A 19140-nucleotide genomic window follows, 5' to 3' on the forward strand; every position below is an offset into this window, starting at 1 on the left:
ACAATGTGTCATGGTCAGAAAACATAATAGAAAAATAGAGTTTAGTCTGCTCAATTTAATTTTAGAATCTTTTGCTTAATCTCGGCGCATAAATTTCCTTTGAGACTGTAAATCCTAATACCAAAAGGGGCATTGCTCATGCTGTGTACTTCTGGAATTGGCAATGCCAAGTAGCACCTGGCACTGGGATTTCATTCTTTCCAGTAGGATACAACTGGCCCGGTCATCACAGCAGCCAGAAAAATATTTTCCAGTTAAAGCACCATTTTGGAAATGATGTTTGAGACAATTACTCTGCTAGCAACTGGACTAGATTTAATAGTAACAGAGTGAAATCCAGTGATAACACAGCAGTCCAGTTTAGACCAATGGTGGGCTCTTTGACTCAGCCTCTTCCTCCTATTCCCTCTTCTACCATCGTTTCACCCATAACACTGTTGGTACGGACAGGACTGGAGGCAAAGGCAGCATCCAAGTACCACGTGAGCAATTCCTGCTGAAGACATTTCTGCACAGCACACTCCTAAAAAAGCCAGGGAATGCTGGTATTTTGCCTACAGCTGGCACTTTGATTTTGTGACTGCTACTAGCAGTATATGGCTTTATAAAAATTATTTCTGACCTAATGTGCATGTTGTCTCAGCTTTTCACTTGCCCTGAGCAGAAGCTCCAAATGAAATCAGTTTAATAGAATAATTTTACTGCATGTAGATTTTGTCACAAGTATTGCTTACAGGATTACAAAACTCTCCTCAAAGCACAGCTGGGATCTAAATTAAGCCTAGAGAAAATAGCTGGAACTCTGCCAGCCTGCAAAGTGACGGTATTATTCTCTTATATCAGGCTTCACTGACATACAGATATACCCAGTGGGCACTAGAAACCAGTACAGAGTTTGTGAGACTTGACTGTTTCAGAATGAAATTTATTGCCTCTATTTATTATTTTTCCAAAGAAGAAACCAAGATGAGAACAGGAAAACATAAGACAGAGAATTCTTCAGAAACCATGTTTGTATTATGATTTCAAAAAGAACAGCAATTTGAGAAGCAGAGAAGGAATACAAGACCCTTCAAACACAGAACTCTGATTTCTCTTCTATTTCTAGAATTACATTATAGTGTTCCTAGCACCAAAAGTTCAGAAAAAGAAAATGGGAATGTGGATGCCAAAGTCTCAAAAATACAATTCCTTCTGCAAATGTGAAAAAAATAACATGACACTCTTTTGTTGTGGTATGACTTTCAGAGTGAATGCTTTATAGAAAACTGTCAAGAGATTACTAAAAAATTTAGATTGCTAACATGCACAGATATGAAACACAGAGATAGTAACAGTTATATGAGAAATAACTTTTCCAAAGCAGTCTTATTTGCTCTGGCACCTTCTTTTCCACATCACATATATAAGAAATCCTTAATTTAGATGAAGAAACTTTTTCCCTCATATGGTCTTTTCTCTGTTCTGTGCTTCCCACTGCCTTCCCATCTAAGACACAATCACATTCACCCAATGCCCTCTAGTAGTATCACAAAGTTACTGCTTTGAGTCACTCTTCTTGCCTTATTTCTATGCACATTTTGGGTGTAGACACAATCTAAAAGGAAAGGGGGGTAAGGGGGAGGACAAAGCATACCTGCAGTTTGCCTGTACTTCAGACTACGAGGTGCAGGAACCATGTTTTCCTAGATAGGCAAAGCTTTATGAAATTATGCTGAAATATCCACAGTAAATGGCACACTATGCTTGAAAAGTCAAGTGCCCAAGAGACAGCAAATGATAAAAATAAGGTAACCCATACAACCTTAATCCAGGACCCATGGCCATACGTGTTGTGGGAGCATTATCAGTTTACAATACAGAATACTATCTTTTCAAAATCATCATGCCCAACACACAACCCAGCTGGGCTCACTGAAAAGCAATCATTCATTATCTTCGTTGTTCGCTGATCCAGGCCTTCTTTCCCATGAGTTTTTCTAATCCTGTTCTGAAAGCAGAAAAGCCCATCAGGAAATAAATATTTTGATCGTATCTTTGCCACAGTATTCAGGTAATCTTACAAACATTTATTTGCATTTATTTCACAAAAGCTATTATGCAGTGCAAGTTTTGTGATGCACAATACAGAGTAAGAAAGAAATGAGTGGGTATTAATTTGAAGTGCTCATAACTTGCTGCTGAGTTTTAGAGTACCCTATGCATCTGGCATGATTTTAATATTCAAAGTGTAGCTTCCACCTGGCAGCAGGAAGACCTTCTTCTAATTTATGCAAAACAACTGACAGACAAGGGAGGGACTTTTATTGCCACCTATGAAAAGCTGAGTTTAAGTGATTTGCCCGTTGTCACATACTATCATGTGGCAGTGGTAGGGATGTAACTTCACCCTCTCAAATACTGTTTGCTGTAAACACACTTCCATTTTGCTACCTGCATTCCCCTCCCCACTCACTCATTCTTCTAGACAACCTTTTTGTTTTCCAGTACAGAAATGTTGCTCAGGCACATTTACAAAGTGCTTCTATAGTTGGCTGAAATTTCTAAATACACAGCAGAACAACTCTGGCCAAACAGTTGTACAGGTAGTAATCCTTGGCATGTTCTGCACATAAATACAGTCTTATCACGTGGAGGTGACACAGGTGCTGTCTCCCAGCAAAGCAGGTAAAACATTCCCTAGCACTGCTGGATTGCCTGTGAACTCACAGACAGTGCTTCCCAAGGAATCCAGGACAAAAAAGCTCACAGAAAACAACTATTTTGAATCAGATAATCTCAAGCATTTATTTCCATTTATTTTACAGAAGGTATTATGCAGTGCTGGTTTTGTGATGCACAATACAGAGTAAGGAATGAGTGAATATTAATTTGAAGTTATCATAACAGTTTTAGTTACAATGAACTGGGAGGTCTTAACCTCCCATGGTACATGGTAATTCACCCTCAATGCCTGGTTTTATCTGTCTTTACTTAAAGAGAGCTTCATAAAGAGCTTGGAGCCTAAAAATATACAAAGACCCCAAGAAATACTCAAAATTTCAAAGAATCACTGAATGGGTCAGGATGGAAGGGACATCAGTGGGCCATCTGGTCCCACCTCCTTGCTCAAGCAGGGTCATCCCACAGCACATGGCACAGGATTGTGTCCGGATGGGTCTGGAATATCTCCACTGATGGAGACTCCACACCTTCTCTGGACAATCAGTTCCAGTGCTCAATATCTGCACAGGGAAGAAATTCTTCCTCATGTTCAGGTGGAACTTCCTGGCCATCAGTTCCTGCCCGTTCCTCCTGTCCCATTGCTGGGACCAGGGAGCAGAGCCTGCTCCATCCTCTGACCCCTCCCTGCAGACACTGACAGACAGGGATGAGGGCCCCTCTCAGCCCTCTCTTCTCCAGGCTGAACAGCCCCAGCTCCCTTCCTCACTGAGATGCTCCAGTCCCTCCATCATCTTTGTCACCCTCCACTGGTCCCGCCCCAGCAGCTCCGTGTGTCTCCTGTCCTGAGGAGACAGAACTGGACAAAGCACTCCAGGTGATCCTCACAGGGATGAACAGAGGGGTAGGATCACCTCCCTTCATTGTGATAATCATGGCATATTACAGGAATATTAAACATACACTGACCAAAGTGCACCACCTGCCTGTTCCTATCGCTAGCAGTGACAGCTGAAGCGAGCATGGCTGGGGGAAGTCACTAACTTTGTTACTGCGCATGCTCCCAACAAAATTTAAGGAAGAATCCACTGAAGGCGGGGGCATACACAAGGGGAATTATGAGGACAACTACAAGGACAGAACAGACGCTCCACGGCCCCACACCCAAAGAGCCCCTCACAGCTGCCCAGAGGGGGGGAGCGGGCGCCTTGCTCTCTGAATGGTGCACTCGGCTGTCAATCACAGCTTTCCCCCGCCCCATCGCTGTCAGGCTGACGGGCATGGGCGGAGCAAAGCCACTACCCCTCGCACTCCGATTGGCTAAATCAGCTGTCAATTGGTTCAGCCTCCTTGCCCCTCCCTCTGGGTTTACAGAGCGGGGAGGAAAATGGCGCAGCTATCTCTCTCGATCTGATTGGCCAAAGCGGAACGCCACTCAAATAGAGACCCTTCCCCCGGAGGGACAGCTGACTGCTCATCCCTGCTACAGGGGCGGTGCCGTGCCGGTGATTGGTCAACTCTGACGAGTCCCGCCTATCATCCGGAATACCGCTCGCCGATTGGCTGCGGCCGCTGTCTGTCAGGAGGTGGGCGGGGCGCTCGGTGTGTGTCCGCGGCTCTGCCCGGCGGTGGCTCATGGTGGTCATGGGGCGGTGCGGCAGGGCCGGCCGGGCCCTGGGGCTGGCGGCGCTGGTGGCAGCGGCCTGTGTCGCCGGTGGGTGAGCGGGAATGGGCCGGCGCGGGGGGAGCGCCGAGGGGCGCGGGGAGGGTCGCCTGACCACTGCGGGGGGAGATTGCGGGAAGGGGGCTGGGCCGCGGTGCCGGGGTGGGGGGAAGGTGAGGGAGGCTGCTCTGTGTCTGTGGGTGCCACGTTGAGGACTGAGGAGTGGGAGCGGGGGGCTGTCACTGTGCTGCAGATCCCTGCCCCCATCCACCTCCCGCGACCGTGCTCGAGCCCTTTCATCCTGTCCCTTTCAGTCCAAGGGGTGATTTATATTAAATTAGAAGTTTCTATAATTTTATTGTGTAAATTCATTATATAAAATTATTTCTACAGTTATATCACAAAGTTACTGTATAAATTTAGATGATAAAGTGTATATTTTTACAATGCACGTGTATGTTTATATGTAATATGTTATATGTTACTTTATTAAATTAAATACTGTATACAGTTTGTATTAAAATCCATTTCTATAAGCTGAGAATAGGTTGCCCAGGGAGGTGATGGAGTTGCCCCTGGTGGTGTTTAAGAGGCGTCTGGATCTGGCACTGGGTGATCTGGTTTAGAGGCTACTGTGGCAGTGCAGGGTTGATGGTTGGATTTGATGGTCTTAGAGGTCTCTTCTAACTGCGATGGTTCTGTGATAGACACAGATAATTTTGTTATTTTGTACGAACTTTTCTGAGCTGTTTCTATGGTCACTGTAGCCTCTCTGGTACCTGCTGTGAGTCAGGCTTGTGATGGCACTTCCAGGCCCTGTAAATATTTCTCACTCAATGTTCCTTAGCTCTCCAGGTTCACAAAGGATTTTGAGAACCTGAGGTACAACTTTGGCAGGGCAGGAGCTAGGTTAACTTTTCCATAGGCAATTAGAGGGAATCTGCTGATATTCCCAGCTTCAAATTTAGTTTTAATAATTGTAATCTTGAACAAATCTAGTGAGGTAAACTCAGTTGTGAAGGGTTAATGCTCTGATTTTATCCACTAGAGCAATCCTCCCCTAAGTAAGCCAGCTTGTCCTAAATAATGTGACTGTGTAACATCCTTGTCCAGAGCAGCATGTGAAATCCTATGCATTTTTAGCCATTTTGTAAATTCTTACTTAAAGAAGTTGGTCTGGAAACATTTCTGCTCTTCAAAATGTGGGTTGAACCACCATTACAACTGGTATCAGGCCACCCAAGGAACACATCAATTTCAAGAAATTTTTGAATCTACTGCATGAATATCACTTGGTTTGGCCTCTTTCCTTCCTTTTGCCCCCTTCCCCAGCCTACATCTCAAGAACTTTGTCCTTTGATGTGTTTATCATAACATAGCTCAGATTTACTGTAAACATCTGTGTGCATGATCATGAGCTGGGCTTTGGAACAGCATCTGCAAGGTCACATTAGTTAAATTAATATTAAGGAAGTTTTTAGCTGCACAACACATCAGTTTACTATTGCATTGTTTTTGTAAATAGCCTTTAGATTTGTAGATGCCCTGGAAAACTACTGTAAATCACTGCTTGGATTGGTAACCAGTTTTCAGTGATCGTATGAATAAGTACTTCTATTTTCTTTAGACAGTTACATTATTAATGTAATTTTCAGTTATGCCGTGAGATTAATTTTATAATTAGAACTTGAACATATAGGCCTGCAAATAGTTATTACTTTATTACTTGATTTTCATGTATCAAATCAGTTTTCTGGTGGCCACCTACTCAGATTGCTCATGGGGTAGTGTATGCCTGAAATTTTATATTGTGCATGTTACTTCTTATATACACCAAATAAGTTTTAAAATTTATTTAGATAAATTTTGGTGTACACAGTATTGCAGCTGTGCCTAAGTGACTTTTGAGTTGAAATAAGCCCGTCTCTTACTTCTGTGGAGTCCTTTCTGACTTTATTATGCAGTAAATTACTGTAATCATAAACCAATTTAGAAATGTGCTTTTAGTCAGCTTTGCTATTCAAGGTAAGGGGGAAGAGAGTGAAGGGTGATCCCAGATGAAAACCCAGTGTTGTAGATTGTGGCTCCACACAATCAGCTCAGGTCCAGTGCTGCATCCAAGGAAGACAAAAGTCTCCTGGTGCCATGAGGTGGAGGGGGCAGAGCAGGAGCACCAGAGCTGTTCTGCAGGAGCAGGGTTGTCCTGGCAGTGCCTGGTTTCAGCCAGCACTGACAAATTCTGCTGGCCTTCCTGGCTCTGGGCTCAGTGGCTCTGACTGTTGCCTGCATGAACAGAGGTGTTGTGCCAAGCAGTCCTGGAAGCAAACAGAGCTGTGTTGGTGCTTTGTGAGCTTAACAGGGTTTTGGAGTCTGCCTGGCTCCACTGATAGTTCACTTTAGGAGGTCTGAACTGTAAGACTACTTGCAGCTTGTTACATAGAGCTCTGCTGTGCTATTGTTAGAATAATTGTTCTGCTTTTGTTAGTATGGATCTTCATACTAGTTCATTAGTTAGTTCATTCTTAGTCATTGCTGTATAGAAACCTTATTTTGTATTCCAGAGCATTAAAATGATCAGTTCTTATTCCTGGCTTTCCATAAACTGATAGGCATGGGAGGGAGGAAGGAGTGAAAGCTGAAATACAGTCTTTTCTCTGTCACGTAAAGGGAAAGACTGCAGGAGCTCTGACAGCTTTTCTGTCTGTTTTTTTAGGTGTATGTGGTGGTGAATTCAGTATCCTACGATCACCTCAGTCAGTTGCTTTCCGAGATGGAAGTTGGCCCATTCCAGGCGAGCGGATCCCAGACGTTGCTGCATTGACCATGGGCTTTTCTGTTGAAGAAGTACGTTCCAGATCTTGATTGTGAAATGCCTCTAAAACTACAGACCTGCTCACTCAAGATGGAAATCTTCTTGTCACGTGCTGGAATATATAAAATGTTGCCCTGTTTGTCTTGAGGAATACATTACTTGACAGAGGTGGTTTCCAGGATAGAGCTGTGCTGGTCATATGAGCAGCCAGAGGCTGTGCTGGCTGGCTAATTTGAGTCACCACCTGCAGAGGCTTTCCAGTGCTGTCCCTCAGTTCCTCTGAGGAACAGCTATGTGCTGTATCCCCTCCATCCATGGTCACAGACTGAGGGTCCATGGAACCACTGTCACTTCTTGCCCACAAGCTCTCTGTAGGGCTCTGCTCCTGGGTAATCTGAATATTGAGAAATGGCTTGGTAAGGCAGGTCAGCAAGCCATTCTGTTCTGCTGAACAGAGTTAGAACAAGTATGTTGGTTACTCAGAAAATAATCCAAAACCTTGGAAACATGATTTGTGGTAGTGTTTCTCTACATTAAATATGCAAATACAGCATTAGCTGTGTTTAAAGTGGGGCACAGGAGCAGGAGCCCTTGGATTGATTCCATCTTGCCTACTGAATTTTTTTGCTGGGCTTCAGCAGGCATGAGTGGCTGTTGAAGCAGTAGATGAAAGTGTAATAGCTGATACCTTTGGCAGTGTCTGTGCAGCCAGATACTGAAATCTGCTGGCTGAGACATTCTCACAGTGCTGCTGATGGCAGCCAGTTCTCATTTCTTCCATGCATCATCTAGAGAAGAGATCTGATAAGGCTGGTTTGAATGCAAGGCTGCTTAGCCTGTGTTTTGGAATTTGAAAATATCTTTCTGTCAGTTAATTCTGCTTTTTTGTCATCAAACTAGTAACAAACTTATATAAGTCATATGACTAAGGAGTAAATGTTGGATTATTTTATCAGGAAAAAACAATATATTGAATGGTATTGTGTGTTTTTCATATAAAGACACCCAGAAAAAACAGTGGAGTTTGGCCTGTTCTGTCCATTTGGCATCCTGGTCATCCAGAGAGATGTCATGGTTATGATAGAAAAGAGTTCCAGTACTCTGTGCCTTTGCCACAGCTTGGGATTCATTTGTTGTAATGGGTCCTAAGCATCCTTTAGAAATAGTTCTCTGTTACTATTAATTCAAATCCTAGAAGCAGGGAGGGAGGGAAGTGTTTGAATGATTATTCAGTTCAGGCCTGGAACTGAGAGTTCCTGAAAGCTGTCCCTGAGGCAGAGATCACTGTGTGGGCAGCTTCTGGCCCTGGTAAGGAGTGTACTGCAGGGCCCAGGCAATTCTTTTGCAGCTCACATCAAAGCTGAAGTCTAGGGACATAAACTGACCAGTGCAGCAAGGCCACTGTAGAGAATTTGGGATTCTTAGTGCATTACGTTGGGAATTCTCAGAAAGAGTAATTCAGTATTATTTCCTTGTTAAAGGAAAAATAAAACAGACCCCGTTTTTGTCCCTGATGATGCTTTAAAGGGTTTGTCCTTTGGTTCTGTGAGGTGATACAGATCATAATTCTAAAATGCAATTAAATTGGCTTTCAAAAAAAGGGCAGTTATGTCATTTACACAAATGGGGACAACTGTTTGCCTTTATTCCAGACCAGATGAATTTGTATTTTGTGCCTGAATAAACCAGTCAGGTAGCCTCCACTGTGCTCTTACTGATTTGTAATTGTTGTTAAGCTACAAAGAAATATTTTTATATTTCTGTGCAAATGTGTACATTTAAGTTTAGCTGCCTGTTGTTGTGATTGACACATCCCTCTCTTCCCCTTTCTTTCCACCCTGTTTCTTTCTTATACTGAAAATATCAAGATGTTAGTGGGTTTTTTAAGTTCAGCCTTCACTTACTAAATACAGACTAAAGTATTTATAATTTAATTATGGGAAATAACTTCTCATGTATCCATTATATATAATGTTTTCTTAGTGTAGAATTTGCTATGAAGTTATTGGCAACTTCCAAACTAACAGTTCCTTCATGATTGACTGGCATTACTCAGGATGAAAGCAGTGTAGTATTAACTTATTTCTCCGTGAAATTTCCAGTAGGCTATTCTGCACACAGGCATTAACAAGGTAAGTTGTTTTGCTTTAACAGTGGGAAGAACTCTCCTCTGCCTGTGAAATACAACTTTTTTTTCTCTTTTGTGCTAGGACCTCCCCTGGCCTGGCCTGGGCGTGGGTGATCTGTTTCACAGGCCACAAGCCACTGTGCTGGTGACAGTGAAGGGCGTGGACAAGTTGCCTGTGAAAGGCTTTTCTTACCCCATTGAGAATGTGAGTATCCACATTTGGAACTGTCACGTGGTTCCTGGGACTCCTGTGGTCTAATGACAAGTACATGATTCTCTGCTGTAGTCCCTGATGTTTACTTATTTCCTGCTTCACTTGAAGTTTGCATGGCCCCTAAACTGATGGATCAATAATCTAGTCAGGATTCTGTACAAGGCAGGAGGCCCTTGAGATCACCCAGGGCTTCCTCTGTTGAGTTCAGTTCAACATGATTTATTTGACCAGAGCATGTTCTCCTTGAAAGACTGCTAATTTTAATGTTTGTACCAATCCACTTCTTCCCACGGTAACTTAGTATTTCAAAATAAGAATTGTTTTTTGCTTCAGCTGAGTGTGTGATAACATTTTACATGGAGTTGATTTTTTTGATATACTGTATTGCCTTCTAAGTGGTCTTTTGAGTTTTCCTCAAGTACTTGACTGTGAAATACAGCGCTTAGAGACACCATTCCATTATATTGTATCAAGAAGAAATCAACATACATTACACTTACCTCTCATTGTCAGTCTTTGCTAAGGCTCCTCAGGCTTGTTACAGCAACAGAATCCTTTAGGTTGGAAGGGAGCTCTTGAAATCTTCTCATCCAATGCTCTGATCAAGCAGGACCAGCCAGAGCAGGCTGACCAGCACTGTGTTCAGTCAGGATATGAGCAGCTCCACAAATGGAGACTCCATGACCTCCAGGCAACATCTGCCAGTATTTGGCCACCCTTGGAGTAAAAAACTTTGTTCTTAAATTAAATTTTCCTGGGTTTAAATCTATGCCATTGCTTCTTCTGTCATAGGACACTTTTAAGTAGTGAATGGAAATGTGCCTTTCTGTGTCTTTTTTAAATAAAACCCACAAGTAGGTGTTTAAAAAACTAACAGTTCTATTAGCTTGCCAGTAATGACACTATACTGTGGTAGCATTTCTTCTATATTTAGTAGTTTTTTTTATATATGTCCTGTTTTGCTTCAGCAGTTGGTCTTTCTGCTGGTATATTTTTCATCCATCATTTTTTTGTGGTTCATAACTTTCCATTTGCACTAAGAGTGTTTCCCTTTTGCATTGCTTCTATATTTGTTGGTCTTGTTTTAGTGATAAACAAGGCTATACTCTAAGCCTAAATAATCCTCTTAATTCACAGTCATGGTCCTTTGGAGTTCTTAAGAATATATTGTGTCTGCCACAAAAATAAATAAAAATAAATAAAATAAATAAATAAAAAATAAATAAAATGTCTGTTCATAGATACAGAGGTGATGTTTTGCTTTGCAGATAGGTTCCTATTACTTATTATCACTTTGGAAATGCTCATACCCTTTACTTTTCTTTTTCAGTTAAGATCAGTAGTCCCTCTTTAACCCAAAAATCTGACTAGACTTTGTCTTCCAGGCTGTTCCTTTCAGTCTGGACAGTGTTGCAAATGCCATCCATACTCTGTTCTCTGAGGAGATGCCTGTGGTGTTGCAGCTGGCCCCCAGTGAGGAAGTAAGTATTGCTTCACTCTTGGTTCCACATGTCCCAAGTATAGTGAAACCTCTTTCCGCTTGTGTGGCTGGAGCAAACCAAATTGATGCCATGAAATTCTGGATTGGAGATTGCCAGCATGATTGTTATTAGTGGCTGGAGAAACTGAGCAGGAGGCTGTGCTGTCAGTAACCAGTGGCTGTTCCTGCAGAGGGTGTACATGGTGGGCAAGGCCAACACTGTGTTTGAGGATCTCTCTGTCACTCTGCGCCAGCTGCGGAACCGCCTGTTCCAGGACAGCTCCATCCTCAGCTCCCTCCCTCTCAACTCCCTCAGCAGGAACAACGAGGTAAAGCACATTCATCAGTGGGAACTCTAATGGGGCTTTTTTCCTAATACTTAGCTTGTGCTCTTCTCCTTTTCTGCTTTTTCTTCCTTCTTTCTTTGCCTAAGAGCCCACTCCTAATTTTTTCTAACTGAACTAAGTTCAAGCATTTTTTTCTAAGTAACTTTATTGAAAGGGTTATTTCCTTCTAGCATGTTCTGATGTTGTAGCAGACAACTGTTACCCAATACTTGCAACAACACAAGACTTCTGTAACTTGGGTTGCATCAAAGGAGAAACATGTCTCTACCTCTTCCCTCAGGTTGACTTGCTTTTTCTGTCAGAACTTCAAGTGCTACATGATATTGCAAGCCTGGTAAGGTGTTTTGAAATGTCTTCCCCTATTTTGTATCACAAACTTCAGAGATCTTTAGAGGTAGAGAAGCCATAGCCAGGATACTTGGCTACCAGTGATACGTGTTGTAGTGTGTTCATCAGCTGGTTCCATCAGTTTAAATAATGCATTCTATTTGTATCAGCCCCATCACTGCAACTGTGAATTAGAACCTTAATTGTCATTCTTTTGTGTTGTGTTTGGTCAGAACAGGGAAAATTCTGAAATACTCAAGGAAGAATTTGCTGGAGCTTTTTTGGCATCTAACTTGAGAAGTATGATGGTAGTTAGGAACATGTTCTTTGCCCAGTCCACCATTTTACTTAAAAATACCACTTTATGTGAAAAGACTGGAGTGGCTTTTGTGCCATGAATAGTGATGGTAGTAGAAGTGCTCCAATGAAGGGGTGAGCTTTTAATTCTGAGAATCTTTTTACTAAGAAGCTGCTGTCTTGTTGCTGTGGTATAGAATTCATTTTAGTGGGTCAGTGGTGTGTGGGTCTTTTTGTTTCATTTTGGTTTGTTTTTTTCTGTGTGTCCTTTAAGCTGCAGCCCTTAACTACTGAAGTGAAAGAAAGAGTAATGGAAAAACTCAAAAATTCACATTAGGTAAAGGGCTAGTGGAGAGAAATTGGGCTCTTGAGAAAATGGGGTAGAACAACTTGGTTTTGTTTTGCAGGCTAGAAATGCTGCAGTTTAAGTAGTTGGGAAGATGGGATTAAATTCCTTGTTTTCAGAGACTGTTGTCTTGAGCAGGCAAATGTCAGTGCTGCATCTTCTCACCTACAGAAATGCAAGAATGTCACTTCTCTCTGAGATAATTTAGATTATATTGGTTGAATTTTCTGATTATTGGATGATATCAAATAAACTACTTCTGTACATGGACAGCACACAGTAGAAGTTGCAACCTACTGAGCTCTGCCAGGGCCTACTTCAAACAAGGAAATGATAGTATCTAAGTCTTGTAGTTATGTTTCTGTTTTCTCTGAGTTTTATTTTCATGGCAGTTAAAGAACAAGGATTCTGATGTCAATAAGTATTTTATTTCTTTTTCATACAGCTCTATTACATGTATATAACCTCATGTTAGGAACAGATGCTACATAATGATCATCTGCTTTCTTCTGTAGAATTAAAAAAAGAAACAATTATGGATGTCTTCTAGTTGAGTTGGCATGAATTCCGTTTCCTAATTACAGAATATGACTGTAAAAAGTGAGGCTGGATTAGTCCAAGTAAATAGATTTTGTGCAGCGTGTTGTTAAAGTAACCTGTTGTGAATTAACTTCTTTCTGTCTCCAATGCTGTGCCAAAGCTGTCTCGACACAAGCACTTAGCCAAAGATCACTCTCCAGACCTTTATTCCCTGGAACTGTCTGGTTTGGAAGAGGTTGGAAAACGATATGGGGAGGACTCTCAGCAGTTCAAGGATGCTTCTCAGATTCTTGTTGACTCTTTGCAAAAGGTACATTTCCTACCTAATGAACAAAACTCATCGTAATAGTAAGAAAATAATTTTTATTTTAACTACAAAGAAGTGAGATGGCAGCTTCATTAGTGCTGGCTTGCCTCGTGCTTGTTTTTGTTGTTCAGTTTTTAAAATGCTGTTGTTTAGTTATAAAATTAAATATTACTATTTGCCTCTCTGTAAAGTGTTGGCATGATTCTACAATGTGTTTAGATATTTTGAATAAAGGAGTAGGGGTTTCTTGAAACCATGTATCAACATTACTTGATATGTTTGTTTTTCTTAAACAAACACCTTGCATTTGAAAGCACCAAAATGTCTCACAAAGAGAGGCTCTTGGAAATGTGGAAGTATCTTTATCCCAAGGTGTAGTGGTTAGTTTACCCTTGCCCACAAAGCTACGTAAATGTAAATTTCTAAGAGTTTAAAATAACTGCTGTTCATCCATCAGTGTGCTCAAGAACGTAGTTCTTCAGCAGATCTTATGTAATAATTAGTTAAATTTTTATTAAGATCAGTCACTCGAGAGAGTTTCCAAAGTGTGATGAAAAAATTCAAAACCATCAATTTGTTAAGCCAAACACTTGTTTTTTCTAAGTATTGCTCTTTGGCCTCTTTGACCTTAAGCAAATATATTTAAATAGTAGACATGTTAGCATTTGGATCAGATTAAAATATTCAGGTTCATAGTTTTCCCAGTGGGAGTTTGAGAACCTAAATACTTTGTGGGAACTGACAGATACACAATTAGGAAATCATGTGGGCATGGGCCCTTTTGTAAAAGGGATAAAAGAGTAAGTTTCAGCCCAGAAAGTGGCATAAGCCACAGTCTGCTGAACAGTGATTGGGGGTTTGAAAAAGGCCTTGTAAACCAGGGGAAGGTTGACACTTAGTGAAATTCTAAAATAGTGTAAACTTTTGGAGCTTTCTGTAATTATTCCTGAGGCTGACGTCTTGTTTTACTATATCTTGATAACAAAACTCTGCTTAATTCCTGGCTGCAGTCTAGGATTTTAACTAAACCACCTTTTTTTTTTTCTAGTTTGCAGATGAGATGTTTAATCTGTATGGTGGGAATGCAGTAGTAGAAGTGGTGGCTGTGAAGGAATTTAACTCTCCCCTCTCAAGGAAGACTCGCTCCATTCTGCAGGCTTCACAGGTAGTAGAGCCACATTTTTCTTCATCTCATTTATTAAAAGTGATCCAAATAGTTTCAGTTCACCTGAGTTTAACTTTTTTTTAAGGACTAAAATACTGACTGTGACTTAGGTGTGGGTGCAGCTCACTTACTTCTCTTGGTTCTTCACTTTGTCTTTAAGTAACTTCACTTGAGGAGGGCTCTGGAGGTTATCCAGTCCAACCTACTGCTTAAAGCAGGACTAATTCAGGAGCTAAATCAAGTTGCTCAGGTTCTTGTCCAGCCAAGTTCTTGAAAAGTCCATCCCTGGAAGTCCCTCAGCCTCTCTTGCTCCAAAGCATTAACCACTTCTGTGGTGAAAACTTTTTCCCTTATGCCTTGTTAGGATTTGCCTTTCTGTGTTGTCTCCCCAGTGCATGCAAGTCCTGCCTCCCAGCTGTGGGAAAACATGTTATCCTTATCCTTGGCTGGACTCCAGACCCAGTTTCCAGGATGCAGTTGTCCTGTGTCATTCCAGAGGCACTGCTGGCTCCTATTCCCTGTGTCTGGTGGGAGCTCCAGTCCCTCTCTGCAGCTGCCCAGCTGCTCAAGCCTCAGCCTGTGCTGAGACCTGGGTTGTTCTGCCCCAGCTTTCAGGACTTTGGATTTCATTTTCCTGTCACCTTTCTTTTGGATTCCACTGGTGCCACTCACATCATCACTTTTTTGCATTCTGTGCCCTTGCATCAGATTTGTCTAGACAAAAGTGCATCTCTTATTTAGGTTGCTCAGACTTTGGATGGAGTCAAGATGTTTGTGTGCACTTTAAAGTAATAAATATTTTCTTTTTTTGCAGAGTAAAAAAGAGAATCCATATAACCTTGCCTATCCATATAACTATGACTACTCTGTAATTTTCAACATTGTTCTGTGGATGATGATAGGTCTTGCTTTAGCTGTGATAGTTATCTCCTACAACCTCTGGAACATGGATCCTGGCTATGACAGCATTATTTATAGGATGACGAATCAGAAGATAAGAATGGATTGAATTGCACTGTATTTCAGTGCAGGAAGATGATGAGGAGCAAGGTCTCCTTTAGCCTATGTAGAAAGCAAACATTCTAACATGGTTAATTGTGGAAGTTTTTTAAAGGTGTATTTATTTCTAAGTACTTCATCCCTTTTCAAGACTATTTTAAATGTCAGTAGTAGCACCAGATGGGATTTAGAAGTTGAAATTTGCTTGTTGAAAAAAAAACCAAAACACCACTCCCTGGCATAATTGTTATTAAAGTGACATCATTCCATTTTTTTTAATCTTGTAACATGAATTTTGAAATGCCCTGTACTGCCTGTGCCTGTGCAAACCAGATAAACTGAAATTATGATAGCAACCTGTTTGAAACTTTTACACTGGAAGATCAAAAATTATAGCTCAGTTGTTGTGTTGTATATTATGAACCATCTGTAAATGTTTGATGTAAATATTTATAATGGTTATATGTAACTTCAGAGAGGAAAGTAAATATTCTTCAGTAAAATGCTAAACATAGAAGTATTTCTATCAGCCTAGGACTCCAGTAGCACAAATGGCATTTTGATCTCATGTTGGTGGCTCAGGGGTGAGCTGTACACAGAAGAATCACCCCAGAACTTTAGTGCTTGGGAGGTGAATAACACTGGTGTGGCTGTGCAGTCTGTAAATCCTGAAGTATCACCAGTCTGATCGTGGACTAACATCATGTACAGTTGAAAGTTCCTGTTAGGATGCTTCTTGTCCCTTCCATTTGTGTTGATGTTATTATTTTAAAAAATCAGTTCTTTTTGATGATAATAGTGGACCAACACTTGATACCTGGATTATAGTTCTGCTTCAAACATTCAATAAAACAAAGAACAGTTGTTCTGGAGTGCATTTATTCCTTGTGACTTTGTTGATGTGGCTACTTCTGTATAGGATTTGTTCAGCTGAGCAGGGCAGGTGTGGCAGCATTTGATGTGTCACAGTAGCCCTAAGCCCGCAGCAGTTTTGTTTTAACTGTCCTTCAAAAGGAAGATTATCTTGTGTGGATTCTACTAAGCCAAATAGTGAGCGTAGTTAAAAAAAGTGGTTGATCTCTGTCTTGGGTCTTTTTTAGAACTACCTCCTTCTTAGAAACTCCTTTGCCCTCGTGGTAAAAGGAGATCTTCCAGAGTTAGAGCAGCAGGAGTGGAAACTACTTTTTTCCATCTTGCCCTCTAATGTGCTAAACTTTTCCTGCTGTTAGGAGACAATTGTTCCACTTCCAGAAAAGAGGTTTTCACTGAATTAGTCTCGTTTACTGGCAATGTCTTCACTGGGGGCAGTGAAGTTGTTAATGTCTTGGAGATCCAGGACAGTGATTTAGGTTGAAATGAGCAAATTACAGGTTTGCCTGAGTCCAAGAAATCCAGTTCGCTCTATGTTGCAATCACTTGAAATTGCTTTTAATGGCATTTCAAGTTAATCTGGATGATTGATACCAGTAGCTGGAAAGGAAGAGTTGCACTGGCAGTTTCTCTGACAGGAATGTAATTATTGAACATTCTGTAACACCATGGCAGAGTAGTCAAGGGAAGGCTGTCAGCCAGGTGTGAGAAGTAGGACACAGTGATTATGTCACTGATTATGGTTAGATTTATTACTAATACAGTATCTAAATATTCCCACTGCAGTATCCAAATAATTCTATCAGCTCTTAACAGTGGGTTGAGAGGTTTGATCAGATTAGCAGTCCACTTCAGATACTGATACAGAGTTTTACAGAGCTGGTTGTTTAAAGGGACTGCATAATTAATGATAAGTATTTAACAGTTGTATTTTAGTCGGTGTGAAGTTGGCAGTGTAGAATTTGTTTAAATGCAGGGCCTGCCATTGGGATGGTCCCTGCCTATCAGCTCTCTCCCAGCTGCTGGTGGAGGCTCTAATTTTACTTTTTAAAGCTGATCTTAGATTACTTTGAAGGGTGAATTGCAATTCCCACTTCTCCTGTTAGTACCACATTTGTTCCTTCTCATGGCTGTAGGCCTCCAGCTGGTACTAAAGGTGCTTTTGAGCACTGTCATTTGTGCATTGTCTTAAATACCAAATGTTTTGTTCAGCACAGGCTGCATTTTGAACCACTCCAGATCCCCTGTACTTTAGTTTGAGTTAGGAAAGCCAGACACACTTTATTATACATCAGTATTGGTCCATAACTGCTAATCAAACAGGCAACTACAATTCTGATCACTGAACCAGGAATATCCTTTTCGTACTTAAGTTAATTACAATGGAAGTGCCATCAGCACTACCACACCTGCTCTTGATTCTTCTCTTTAAAATTTAAATCGCCCCAATAATATAAAATTGTAAAAAGATTTATGTGATGTGACAGAAATCATAGGTTTTGTGCACAGAGCTATGAGGAAAGCAGTGAAACTGTCAGGTGAAGTTCTGTGAAGGAAGACAACAGGGAGGAGCCAAGGCAGGAAGGGGATGCAAGGAAAATAACAGCTGGTCTTGGGATGCTGTTTGGCTTGGGGTGGACCTAAGCTGTTCTCAAGAAGTGCAGAAATCTCTGAAGAAGGAGAGAATCCTGAGTCAGAATTGAAGGCTGAGCGCTGCTTTTGATACTTAGGTTAAAAAGAGAAAATAAGCCATAAAATAAAGGGTTCTTTGAAGAGTCAGTGTGCTGCTTTTTCTAGATTAGACCCCAAAGTCTAAACCTGGCAGAGGGAGGTACAATCAGCCTTTGTGCCTGCATCAACTTTCCAGACTTCTCTGTGGCAGGAATGGCAACTTTCAGAGTTCTTGCAGCTGTAGCAATGCACAGGCAAGGGAAGCCTAAAGCAGATCTGAAATGTGTAAATGTTATGTCTAAAAAAAGGAAGTGGAAATGAGGAAGCGACATTGAAATGCAAATGTTGAGCAACCTGGCATGTGATTGCTGAGATTTATAGGTCACCCTTCTTGGATCTAAGAAGCACGCTGCCAGAGTCTAGGTAAGGAGATAAGCATCTCTCAAAGCAAAACAAAAGCCCTTCAAAACAATGACATTCAGAATCCTATACTGAGACAATTTTTGGCAATGGTGAAATGGGTGCTTTGAGGTAAAAGTCACAAATGTTCTCTAAAAAAATGTTTTTTTTTCCCTCAAGTGAGGGTTTGGGACTCTCCTGCATTTTTTATTTTCCCCTCTGCAGGCCCTGAACCATATTCTTAGAAATTTTCACCTTTGTAGAAGCAGGGAGAACATTTCCACACAAATATTGCAGGACAGAAAAGGAGCCAGATCAAGGAAGATGGAAATGGAACTATCAGATTTTAAATCTGTCAGAACAAAAGAAACTTGAGAAAAATGGGGAGCCCAGAAGTTCATTTCCTGTCCTGTCGTGCCAGTAGTGCAGAGCATTGCTGTGGAGGAACTGAACCGTAAAGGGCTCCCTCCGACAACTCATGGTGCAAAATCACCACCCTGGTGTTTCTGCCCAGACTTGTGGAACGTGTCCTGCCTGCCCAGGATGAGGGACAGGGGACAAAAAGCCCAGGTGGCCACATTCCTCTCAAATAAACAGAGCAGGCAAATAGTCTGCTCCTGTGCCCTCTCCTACATGAACTGCTGGAAAAGCAGGTGCTACAGATGGTGCCTGTATGTGGCAGGCAAGGGATGGGGCTGTCCAAAACCAGGAATGTATGGGACTTCCAGTGCTCTGGAAGTGTAGAGATTCTCCTGGATCTCTAACAGCTCTCAGGAATTCTTTTCTAGAATAGGTCAAAAAAGCATGTACTGCATCTGTACTCTACAGTGGTTGAGGACAGCACCTAGAGTATAAATCCCATCCCTAAATAGGGACTTGCCTTGCTAGCATGCCTTCAGAGCTTAAAGAAATTC

General features: G+C 41.5%; 1 protein-coding gene across 2 annotated transcripts; it reads left to right on the forward strand.

Annotated features, from left to right (window-relative positions):
• Positions 1 to 4253: 4253 nt before the first annotated feature.
• On the forward strand, positions 4254 to 16150 carry ATP6AP2 (ATPase H+ transporting accessory protein 2). 2 transcript variants are annotated; one of them, XM_062488116.1, is made up of 9 exons: positions 4254 to 4375; positions 7038 to 7168; positions 9347 to 9469; positions 10864 to 10959; positions 11150 to 11287; positions 11586 to 11639; positions 12976 to 13125; positions 14171 to 14287; positions 15102 to 16150. In XM_062488116.1, the coding sequence occupies exons 1-9, from the start codon at positions 4297 to 4299 to the stop codon at positions 15294 to 15296; spliced, it is 1083 nt and encodes a 360-aa protein (XP_062344100.1). In that variant the 5' UTR covers positions 4254 to 4296; the 3' UTR covers positions 15297 to 16150. The 2 variants fall into 2 exon arrangements, with proteins under 2 accessions (XP_062344100.1, XP_062344101.1); XM_062488117.1 differs by lacking the exon at positions 4254 to 4375 and having other exon boundaries at positions 7028 to 7168; positions 14171 to 14290.
• The last annotated feature ends 2990 nt before the right edge of the window (positions 16151 to 19140 follow it).

This window comes from Cinclus cinclus, chromosome 2, assembly GCF_963662255.1.
Source record: "Cinclus cinclus chromosome 2, bCinCin1.1, whole genome shotgun sequence".
In the NCBI taxonomy this organism is placed as follows: Eukaryota; Metazoa; Chordata; class Aves; order Passeriformes; family Cinclidae; genus Cinclus; species Cinclus cinclus.